This window comes from Balaenoptera ricei, chromosome 9, assembly GCF_028023285.1.
Source record: "Balaenoptera ricei isolate mBalRic1 chromosome 9, mBalRic1.hap2, whole genome shotgun sequence".
NCBI lineage: Eukaryota > Metazoa > Chordata > Mammalia > Artiodactyla > Balaenopteridae > Balaenoptera > Balaenoptera ricei.
The window spans coordinates 58,900,348-58,912,651 of record NC_082647.1 but is presented as its reverse complement, the minus strand read 5'-3'; the positions used below and the strand labels follow the sequence as shown (position 1 = coordinate 58,912,651).

The 12,304-nt window shown below is 39.4% G+C and overlaps 1 protein-coding gene and 1 long non-coding RNA gene across 4 annotated transcripts in view; one reads left to right on the top strand and one right to left on the bottom strand.

Moving 5' to 3' along the window:
* Window positions 1-5,132, bottom strand: part of CASD1 (CAS1 domain containing 1) — a 67,954-nt gene extending 62,822 nt beyond the window's left edge. The window contains exon 1 of one of the 2 annotated variants that reach the window (XM_059933858.1): window positions 4,865-5,132. In XM_059933858.1, coding sequence (XP_059789841.1) covers window positions 4,865-4,997 — 133 coding nt within the window. In that variant the 5' untranslated portion in view covers window positions 4,998-5,132. The remainder of the gene's footprint in view (window positions 1-4,864) is intronic. The other variant, XM_059933859.1, reaches the window with a different exon arrangement.
* LOC132371984 (uncharacterized) overlaps window positions 4,873-12,304 on the top strand; it is a 71,098-nt gene continuing 63,666 nt past the window's right edge. For both annotated transcript variants that reach the window (XR_009505050.1, XR_009505051.1), the window contains exons 1-2: window positions 4,873-4,976; window positions 7,523-7,600. This is a non-coding gene — a long non-coding RNA (uncharacterized LOC132371984). The remainder of the gene's footprint in view (window positions 4,977-7,522; window positions 7,601-12,304) is intronic.

The following is a 12,304-nucleotide window of genomic DNA, read 5'->3' as shown; positions in this document are numbered from 1 at the left end:
TAACCTGGTAATGAATGCTAGTTAATGGTGACTCTTCATAATATATTTTATGATGCAAATTTAAAAAAAATAATCCTTGTATCTGAAATTAATAGTCTCTGTATCACATCAGTTAAGGTCCATTCAAAAGACAGAAACTACACCAGCTATTTTAATAGAGAGAATGTTAATATGACGAATTGTTAGGAAAGTACAAGAATTGCTAATTAGATAACTGACAAGAGGAGACTGGCTTTTATATATTTGTCAGCAAAATAATGAAAGTAGTATTAATAATAAATACTATTGTAATCTGATTTTAAAAAATTAACCGGATCTAAAAAAGAAAACTCCATAAAATTCTATACTCTAAAACTAGTTCTCTTTTCTTGGGAAGGAAATAGTTTTAAAATCAAATCACTAAATGTAAATCTAAATGTTAAAATAAGTTAATGTGCCACTTTTTTTTTATGTATACTAACTACATGTAAACATCTGCTGGCACATTATTTTCCTTTCAAAATTTACCCAGAAGAACCCCAAACAAAAGAAAACAAAAAAACCGCAGTCATTATTTTCAGTTGCTTCATATAATTTTGATAGCTACTTTAATACAACCAGCGTGAAATGAAAGTTGCCAAGTGCTCAGATAAATCAAGCTAGGAAAACAATTAAAAAAAAAAAACAAGCAACTAAAGGGATAGAATTATCTACTTCAGCTATCTCCAATACAAAGATTATCTAGATGAATAGCTGTCTCCTCTTCATTCTGTTATCTTAAGCATAAGCATTCTGGTTTGTCAATCTAAAGTCTCAGGTTTTCATGCATGATTTTTCTATAATAGAAAAATACTAAGAGCAAACAAAATAAGTAAAAAGACAAACAAGTTTAAAAAAACCTGAAAAACAAAATAGAACAACTAAAGAAAACATCGGATGTGCTAAATAAACCGTAGCTTTTATTTTCCTTTGAATAGAATACCTCTGGCACATTGAAACTTTAGACTTAATCATCCTGCCAAGGCTGTGCGTTTCTTACTATCCACCATGAAAATACCAGACCATAGAGTTTACAATATGATCTGCAGAATATTTTATTTGCCTGAAATTCAGCAAGTTATACTTTCGTCTGTGCTGAAAAATCACAATTTACATTTTTCTTTAGATAAGCTAGGAGTGCCTCATTACAAGTGGTGTCATGTAGATCGGGATCTTTCTAGCAGTCAAAGAAAGAAAAGGCTGAGAGACCTACAGCTGCTTCTTTCCTGCTTTAACTTCTGAAGTTTTGAACTTATTTTTCTCCAAAACATGCAATAATATTTAACATTTGCATTTAATATGCCTAGTGATAGAAAGGAATTAGATTTCAACAAAATTAAGACGTTTGAAGCAAGTTAACTTTATCAATTAAAAAATTTAAATATATCCAGGTTGGAACTACCCTTAAGGCACAGATACTGGCTTCTTGTCACAGAAATGATGTTTTTAGTCTGTAATCACAGTATTAATGGACATTTTGTGATTCAGTAATGTTAAAATTTAGAAAAAAATAAAAGAATATTTTTTAAAAGGTCATTCTATTATATTTTGTGAAAATATATTAAGAATGCAAAAACCCCCCACAAAACTCTACCTTCTAAAGTTGAGATCAGAACATGCTATTAGAACACGAAATTAAATTAAAACCAAAAGAATGAAATGCAAGGAGGAAAAGAGAAGGAAATAAGGACTTTGAAAATCTATTTATTCAATAATTGTTTATGGAGTTCCTACTGTGTGTTAAGCTCTGATGATTTAAAAGATGAATGAAATACCCTTGGAAGCTCAAAGTTTGTGTGGGGCTGTCAGATACAAATTATTATAATACAAAATGATAAGTATGTACTAGTTACTGTAGAAACACTGAATTCCTAATTCCTACTTCTGTGCTGGTGACATCCGAACCAGGACTTGAAAGAAAAATTTGTACTTTCTTTCAAGGAGAGAGACAGGTCATTGCAGGCACAGAAAATCAGATATCTGTGAGATATGCAAAAGGGCAAAGCATATTTGGACTGTGAGCCCGGAGTTTAGGAAGAAGGAAAAAAGATAAACATAGGTAATAAAAAGTAAGCTTTACACACGCAACTTTTAGAAAATCACCATTTACTGGAAAAAGAATAAGAAAACTCTTGGCTGGCACTCTAAGGCTGAATTGGTATTTTTAAATGGTTTAACCCATGTCCCACTGGAAAATGCTTTCTCACTCCACCTTTTATACATCACCACTGTCTAAGAGGCTCTGAGAAAGGCAGAATATAACATAATGGCATGACGCAGACTAACTGGGTTTTAAATCCTAGCTCAGTTAGACTAACTGTATCTTTAGGCAACTTAACCTCTCACGCCTCATTTTTAAAATGTAAATAATACTGTAATTCACTTAATCTAAGACCACTGATTATAAAATACACCATTATTTTATAGAACAGTAGGAAAAAATGTTATCAATTAAACTTTGACATGCAATCAAAGTTTTAAAAACTCATCTTGATTACAGAGATATTAAAAATGGTGGGGGAAAGCAGAGGGGAGGATGAAATCTGGTAATTGTATCTACCTCATAGACTGGTTGTAAAGACAAAATGAGTTAAAAGATGTAAAACCTGTAGTAGAAGAGCACCTGGCATATAATAAGTGCTCAATGATAGCATGTAGTTTTGCCAAGCCTTACTTCCTGCAGTGTGTAATGTTTTACTTTCTGTAGTTTGTAAAGCAAGAGATACTGAATATGTATATTCCAACTGCATTCACTCTACCTTGCCTGAGGCAAACTCATAAGCATGCATTGAAGATTTTAATATATAGCCTAAACCTCTATATCTAATATAAGGTCCTTTCTTATTCTAAAGATTTATGATACTGTGATTCAAGCATATGGTTATCCTTGTGTGAAAGGCACTGCATCTGACTCAGTTTCACACTGCCAAAGCATGAGGTTGGCTAAAAAGTTCCTGGTAAGATCGTTATTTTTCCCAAACAGTCTCTGGCTCAAGTTCTTGACATTCAGTATGGGCATGTACACACACCAGGTGTACTGCTTCACACTCAAGACACTAAAGCACCTATGAAAGCTGATGACTAGCTTCTGGAGGAGGCTTTATAAACAATCCCAGATTGCCACACTGACTCATAAGGTTCCATCTGACATTCTATTTTCCCTGCTGATGAGAGAACTTGAAAGGATGAAATATATAAATACGATAATTAGGGTCCAAGCTTATCAAAAGATAAAAGCACAGTTTTAAAAAGGGAGCTGAGGGGCACTAGATGTTTACATTTAGGACCATAGCATCACAGTTATAAAATTTATCTCCACTATCACATACATAAAATTGAGTTAGATTACTGTCGTCTTATACCAAAATAGCATAAAATGATAGCAGTCAGAAAATTTTCTTTAAAATTACCACAAATTAATGCATCAAATTGCTAGCTTTATTTTGTATATGGAAGTGTTGGACTTCTGTTACAGCAACTGAAGATGAAACAAAGTCTTGCCAGGTCATGTGGCGGTGATCTATAGGAGGCTGGAGGAGAAAGGCCAAAAGGGTATAAATAATTTATCTTTTTCAATCGATTTAGTGTATTTCTATAAAGGGCTATTCATCCAGTACAGTACTAGAGTATAAGAATTTTAATTCTCAAGCATTGCAGAAACAAAACAGTAGAATTGATCAAAATGTCCTTCACTTTGAAAGATTCCCTAAAATGAGAAGAGAGTTCAGATTCCAGCGCCCCCTTTACTGGATATTTTGCCAAAGTAGGTGTGAAGTTAAACGGGAAATGCGTTAAATGCGCACCTATTACACATTACATCTTGACCAATTAATCTCACAATCACCAAGAGCTGTCCAGATAATGGCTTCGATAACACTAAGAGCCACAAATAAAAGATCCTTTCGTTATTAATTTCCCTCAGCCTGTCAACCTCTAACCTAGTAGCATTTTTACAGAGAAAATGAAGAAAAAAATCAAACAAGTAAATGCCCCTTGATGACTGAAGAATAATTCTTTCTGAAACAAGGAGGTCATATTTCTTTTCGTCTTTACACCAATCTCAAAATCCACAGCGAAGACCTCCTCTCAAACTGCTTCCAACTTGTTTTCATTGCCCAACTCAACTCCTGTCAACCTGTAACTTCTTTTCAAATATCTGCCCCAGTGGCTTTACTTTGTAAAAAGTGTGCAACCAGAACGCTTTAAACGTTTCTGAATCACAAAGCCTGGGTGACACCTCCTCCACTTGGCCAAGAGCATCTTTTGCCAGCTGTCACCCCGGCGGTAAAGGAAAATGGGGCGGCCCATGCCGCTGTCAAACAGCTTGGCCCCGCTGTTCCAAGGCAGAGGCCGGATAAAACAAAAGCTAAAGAGCTGAACCCCTAGGGCGCAGAATGGGCGACCCTACTTGGGGCGGAGGTGCCCCCTTGCAGGGCGGCCTTGGCCTTCACGCGCCCGGGGCTGGCCCCTGAGAGCCGCCTGCACGCCTCCTGCACGCGAGCCCCGGGCCTGGCGCGTCTCCCCCGGCGCAGCCCGCGCAGGAGCCGGGACCCCGGCAGCCCCTGGGCCAAGCCCGGGTAAGCGTCCCCGACCCCAGCGCAGGCTGCTCGGGGGGCGCAGGACCATGGGCTCTCGACCCGTGGCCGCCTGTACCGGGGTCCGCTCGGTCGGTCGGGGGCGCCTAGCCCGCCGCCCGGGCCACCTGGGGGCACCTCCTCCCCCGCGGGCTGGGCGCGCCGGCGGGCGGCCGCGTGAGCGTGGGCGTGTGTCGGGCGAGGGGGGCTGCCTCCAGCCTCCGCGTCGCCTCCTCCCCCAGCCGGCCCGGGCAGGGGGAGGGCCCGCTCACCTCGGTAGCGGCGGGAGGCGAGGTGGCACAGTGCGAGCAGCAGCACGGCCACCAGCGCCAGCACCTTGGCGCTCCTCACGCTGAAGTAGTGGTTGATCTCCCGCTTGCCCAGGTTGTAGGCCAGAGCCGCCATCTTGGTTCCTCCATGACAACAGCGCGCGGCGGAGCGGGGAAGGGGCGCCGCACAGGGGCAGCACTGGAGCTGCCGCCGCCGCAGCCAGGCGAGGAGCCGCCGCCAGCCCCCGCGGCCGCCACCCGCGCCGCCCGCCGGGGAGCCTGACCCCGCGGTGCCCCCGGCCTCTGCCTGCCCCTCCTCGGCCGCGACCGCCTCAGCGGCCTCCCCCAAGCCCCGCCGCCGCTGCTCCGCCGTGCCGTTTCCCCAGGCGCCCTGGACGCCTGTCTCCTCCCCTTCCTCCTCCTCCCCTTTAGCCTCCTGTCTTAATAGCGGCTGCGCCTGCGAGGGGGGTCCGGATGCCCGGTGCTCCGGGGTCAGGGGCCCCAGACGGCCCTCCGGGGTCACCGGGTCACGGGCGGCGGCGGTGGCGGCAGAGACATGGGGATGTGAGGAGAGGAGAGCAGGGTTCCACCCCGACCCGAGCGCGAGCCTGGGGCTTCAATTAGCTTACTGGCCGCTACCTGAGCCCAGGTGGGAGCAATTAGAAGTACTGTTCCGGAAGAAAAGTACACTTCACTCCACTCCCTCCTTCCGCAACACACCTTTTCGTGAGCTTTCTACTCCCCGAACCTGCCCAGCAGGATGCGAAGGCCACCGCAGTGTCACCGGAGCTTATCGTCAGGCTATCTGGTCAGTCTGGCTGCCCCCCGATGCTTGCCAGGTGTAGAGACTGCTGGTAGCCTTAGCACCCAACCCACGGGTAAGACCAGTCTTAGCTCTTAACTCGTTGCTTTGAAGCCCATTTCTCTTGCAACTTGAAAAAAGTCCTCGGTTTGCCCAGTTCCAGTGGGTGAAACTCTACCAAAGTACAGAGTAGAAGGTACAAAGAGTACAGAGTAGAAGCTTAGCTTAGTGTAGGTGTTGGTGAGAAAAGAGCCCCACTCTTAATTTTTATTTACACAAGGGTTGGCTAGGATGGGCCAAACATGAAAAAGCGTCTCAGGATAGTCATTCCTGTTCCCAAAGTTGGTTAATGTTGCGTGGTTATCAAAACAGGGAGCACTCCTTTGCCTTGGTTAAGAGCTTGTTATTCCCCCATGTTTTGTTTTCTCCTTTTGGTTTCGCCTTTGCTGCCTTCCAGGTGGGAATGGTTATTTACAGTGCTTCCCTTTCTACTTGCCTTGTTTAGAGTGAGTTATTGATTAGTTAGGGTGTTTTCAGGTGTTCTTTGCAACTTTCCCATTTAGCCATTCCTGAACTTGTGTTTATAGGCCCCTCTTAAAATGATGGAATGTTAGATATGAAGGGACTGTACAGATCTTGTCATCCCAATTCTTTTCATCCAGGGACTCTTTTTATTATGTTTTTATCCATGGACTCCATATCTTGAAAGATTTTGTCACTTAAATGAAATCACATACATCACTGTCATGGAAGTAATGCTAATAAGCAATAAAGCTAAATAAGTGTACAAACACTAGGCACTGTTCCCTGGAAATGGTCGCTTAATTTTGGCTGTCATTCTTCTGATCCAAGGTTCCACATGCTGGAAGAATTAAATCTGATATTGTAAAAAACAGATAAATAACTCTGCTAACAGTATATGGTCTACCAATCACATCCTAGAAATTTCTATGATGTCATCAACAGCAAATTAGAATTTCTGATCAGTATACGATAACCAATGTTAGCCTGCAGGGTTGATTTAATGCCTGCCAAAAGTAAAGAAACTTGACATTTTATTTAATTGCAATTTCCAGAAGGCTTTCTGAAATGTTGTAAATAGCTTGTGGACCTCCTTCCTTCCCACTAGTTTAAAGCTAATCCCTCTCCTCTGCTCTGAATCTCTTTCTGTCCCCCTTTCTTGGGGGTGTTGATGACTCCATCAGTTATCCCTATGTCAATCATCCTCTCTCTGTGTCTTCTTTAAACTTTCCCTTTTTCTTGGATGTTTCCCTTCCACCAATAATTTTATCTTGTTAGTGAAGCTCATCCATGGACTGTGTTTCTGTGTGTTTACCTCTCCATCTCTTTCCTTCTCTGACAAGTTCTAGAAAGAATAGTGTTGTCTTTTCAGCCTTCACTTGCTCCACTTCCATTCTCCCTTCTAAATAACTCTCAAATATGTTGCCTCCTCTCCATTCCCTTGTTGTTGCCTTGGTGAAGGCATGATTTCTTGCCTGAATTTTTTTATCCCTTAAACTCATCTTCCTCATGTTTGGCTCAAAAATTCAATCTTACAGCTCCCTGCCATTCTCTAACCAGACGGAACTTTCTTAAACTCAAATATGATGATGCTAAAAACTAGTTAGTGGCTCCACATTTATTTGTCTATCCCTAAACCATCCAGAATGTTAACTAATGCTCAGCAGGTTACGTCAACCCTAATAATCTGATAAAAAGAGAAACCATTTGATAGGAACTCTTTCAACCATGCATTACTTAAAACAAAACAAACAAACAAAAAAAACCTGACTACACTTTATTCCTTCCCTTCTTCTTTTTCTTTTTTAACCAAACATCTATTTCCTATTTTACCACAGGAGGTCATGGGGATAAAGAAGACTGGAAAAAGGACTGAAAAGGACCAGCCAGCACAATAGGAGGAGCACAGTTTTGAGGTGAGAATCTTTTGGTATAAACTGTTCCTGCTCCACTGTGTCCATTTCATTACTGTTTATACTGATGGGATTTTAAAATTTGGGTATAATTGACATATAATATTACATTAATTTCAGGTGTACAATGTGATTTGATATTTGTATATATTGCAAAACGATCATCACAGTAATTAGTTAACATTGGTCACCATGCATACATACCTAGTTACCGAATTTTTTTTCTTATGATGAGAACTTTAAAAATCTACTCTCTTAGCAGCTTTTGAATAAGCAATACGGTATAATTAACTATAGTTCCTTTCTGACTTGAAAAATTCTTCCACTTCTTTCCCAAAGCTGTCTCTTTCATCTGTGTCCTTGATTGTGTCAATAAAATTTCATTTGAGAACCTGGTATCATAAGTTTCCCTTCTTTATTTCTACCTTCAATTTCTCCCTCTTCACTGTTTGCCCAACAGGAAGCTCAAATGCTTCCTATTTAAAGCACCTTCCTTAATTCACCACACAATCTGTCTTCTCCTTTAACTATCAGACTTCTTGGAGGAACAGTCTATGGTTACTGTTCCGATTTTTTTTGTTTTTTTCATTACTTATTGGTTCTTTAAATACTTGAAAACTGACTTCTGCTCCTATTCCATTACCTAAACCACTGTTTCAAATGTCAACCACATCCTAAATTACCATATCCAATGTCTTTATCTTAGCTTTATCCTTTTTGACTGTGCAGCATTGTTGAAATATTTGCTTTCTTAAAATCTTCTCTTTTGACTTCCATACCGCTACACCCTCTGGCTCTCTTTTTTTCTTTCCCATGCATCTCCAAGAAGAGTCCGCTTGCTTTTTCAAACCCTTATATGAAAGTGTTTGCCTCCTTTTCTTCTTGGGAAACCTACACTACAGCTATCACACTGAATCCATGCATGTAACCTGGATTCCTCTTGTGTGCTCCAGACCTCTTTCACGTACCTCAGAAACTGCTTCATTGAGTGTCTCATGGTACCTCACACTCAGTGTGTTGGAAACCAGTTTTATTTTCCTTCCAAAACCATTCATCTTGTTATGTTTACCATTTCATTCCTTGCCACCACTATCCTTCAAGTCATTTCTGCTACTCTGACTCATCTTCTTTCTCCTCTGCCATATCTAAAGTATGGGTTTCAGTGGGGAGCTGTGTTCATAAGGTAAGCCAGTGGATAGTGAGAACAAATTACCAAAGCTTCTATTTATAGTTAATTCCTGTTAAAAAATGATTAAAGAAGACATTTTAGGTGATACAAACTTTAGTTAACACTTCATGAAGTGGATAGTCTCCTTTCAGAGAACAGTAAAATGGGGTGGAAGCTTTTATAGGGTAAAGAATAAAGAACAAGGAAGAGAAAAATAGAAAATATCTGGTTGGCTGGGGCCACATAGTCAACCTTGTTTGGGATGAGAAGAAACAAGGAAATAAGGATAGAGCGTAGAGTTGGCTTGCTGTTTGGGGGTTGGCTGACTGGATATACTGCATTTCTGCTCAAGCAGAGCATTTATAGAGATATGAAAGTTTTCTAAGTTTTGGTTTGCTGACATGGCATGGCTAAGCAGGAGCAGATCCATCGTGAGCCCAGCAAGTTATTTCAGCATTCCTAGATACAATAAAATAAGGCTTCATTAATATTTAATATAAGGACTTCCCCTGGTACTCTGAGTTGGTCTATTTGTAGAGTCATGTCAAGTGCACTTGAAGAGGAATTCTGAGGGGAGGGTGGGAATTCACACATGGGGGAGAGAGATGGACAAGAGCTCCCTTATTTGTTGACTCTCAGCATACTGTGCCTATGAGCCTATCAAATGGATTCACAGATTGTATTATCTACTCTTACTTCAACTCACAAAATGGAAAGTGGCTTTAAAAATCCCCATGGGAATGTGAATTGAAGATGATTCTAACCATATAAGCACTATCAAACAAGAAGAATATACAGCATGGAATCTTCTCCTAATATAAACTCTTCATCAGCTGCATTACATGGTTAAAAAAAAGAAATATGTGTGTATATCATAATATATACCTGACACAGATTATATACAGAGTATATAACATATAAATATCACACCTGACATATACATATATGAACAACTTAAATCTGTAATAAATCAGGAAAAATTATGAAATTATCAAGATTATTTGAAATAAGAATTTACATCCACTCATAAACCACGGATCTTGCTTGTAAGTGTATGGTGCTTTGAGATGAGAGTTACGACAGATATGAAGCCATCAAAATTAACAAGCCATTTATAAATTAAGCATGTGAACATGATTTAAACCTCTCTCTCTTTGAGAGAAAAAAAATTTGTGAATATGTATGACTGTTTCAGATTACATGGATTAGTTCATTGGTAGAGCAGTGCATATTTTATAACTAAATAAATATGCTCTAATTTTTAACTGGTATGAGTGCACAGTCAAAAGCCTAGAATCACTTAGTGAATAACTGTATTCTGTTCGTTAACTCTTTCCTCAAAACTCTTTCCTTCTGCCCAGAATGCTCTGGTTTAGGCTCCAACCTGATCATTGCAACACTTTCTACTGGCCTCCTTACCTTTAATTTCTCACTTTTTCAATCCCTTTTTAACCAATTGCCTCTAGAATTATTTGTCTAAGGCTTATGTTTGATCTTGTCATTTCCCTGCTTGAAAACTTTGGTGGTTCTCTATTGCAACAAAATGAATTCCCAGCCTCTTAATACGTGTAAGGTTGTCTGTGATTTGGCCTGAATCTCCATTTCTTCTCTTTAGTTCTCATTTTATCCAACCATGCTAGAGTACAAGCCAGGAACATTATATATCTGTTGCTTTTTTCTTACTATTCCCTTACCTTGAATACTTTCCCCCCTGTACCTCATATGCTGCTTATTTAAAATCTTTCTTCTTTTTTTTCCCCCTCCAGCCTTAATAAGGTATAATTGACAAATAAATTGTTTATAGTGTACAACGTGATGATTTTTCACATATACCTATACTTTGTGAAATGGTTACCACCATCAGAAAAACTTTCTCCTTTAAAGACCTGCTACATTTTGCCTCTTCCATGAACTAAGCCCCATGGCTCCTTGTGGGAATGTAACTCTTTCCCTCCTCTGATTTGTCACAGTACTTTGTTTCTGTCTATGCTAAGTATGCCTTCAGCACAAGGCAGCACCCAATCAGAACAGATATCTTCCTTCCTTGTGCATATTGTGTGTATTGGGAAACTATCAGTTCTTTTGGGACATAGCCCACTGTGCCTTGTAATCTACTCAGTTATTATGTTTATCTTCCTCTTCTTCATTCCTCTCCCTCCAGATTTTATGCATTGGGGCACAGGGAATTAATACTTTTTATATTATTTGTAGGGAAAACTTGTGAAAGACTTAGAAATAGACCAAGATATCATGGTTGTCTTCAGTGGGAAACTGGGCATTGTCCAGATTATCCGATTCTATCGGGTCTCTGAATCTTTTATTGTCTTTGAGTTATTTTACATTGCTGTAAGTTATATAATACTTATAGTAATGCAAATGATTCTTGTCCGTAGAAATGCAAATTGTATCTCATTGGGATTCAGTTGATTATTGCTCTATGGATACTGAGCAGTTTTGAAGTTTTACATTTGTTAAGCAAATTTATTTCACCAGTCCCAATGCCCATATATATGTGATTCTTTGAATTCTCCTTTGAACCAGTTGTAATACCTTTCTGGTTCCCTCATTAATTAATGAATTAAATAAAAGCTTTGACACATGTTCATTTTATATCTGTATGAAAGTCATGCTATATCCTCTTCTAAAAATTATCTTTTAATACATGAATATGCCTTGAACTGAATAAATATTAATATTTCTTAAGTTCAGATTAAAGATCATTTAATGAAAAACACGGAGAAAATTGAGACACTTTTCTTCCTAGAATTTTTAAGATTGTGGGATAGAGAAATATTTTCCAAAGTGAATTTGGCTTGTTTGAACAAGTGAACAATTTCCTCTACAAGACTGAAAAAACTTGTTTTTATCACCATGAATTTGAATATTGGCCTTTGGATTTTTTGATCAAGTATACCCAAAACAAAACAAAACAAAAACCAAATATCTGATTTGTATGTACTCAAATGTCAAAAAAACTGATACAAAAGAGTAAGAAATTATAAAGTATTACTCAGTTATTTTATTATATGCTTTTAGTTTTTAGTTTAGTTTTTTTTTTTTTTTTAATCTGGAAGATTTCACTTTAAAACATGATACAGAAATCTCAGTAATCATTTGGAAGTTGTATAAAGTAAAAGTTTATACATGATATTATAGTCTTCAGTATAAGAAACACATCCTGAATTCACAGTCTGTTCACACCTGTCCTTGTCTTCAGATCGGGAAACATTTGGGAGTCAACCTTAGGTCTCCCGTCCTTTCTGTCTAAATTCTCTGCTTATCCCAATTTTATTCTGCTTCTCCCACCTTTTCAGCTTCTCTTCTATCTCCTTTCCTTCTGCTACCAATTGTAGTTTTTCCCAAGTATCTGTACTTTTGAGAAAGCTCTTTACTCCCTACCCTCATTCACTTTACTGTTTGGACAAAGGTGAAAGCAGAAGAGATGGAAAGAAAAGTGGACAGATTAGAGACAGGTTTTAGTAATAAAATGGACAGAATATGCTGATGGAGTTGCATGTGGGAAGATAAGGGAGAAGAAG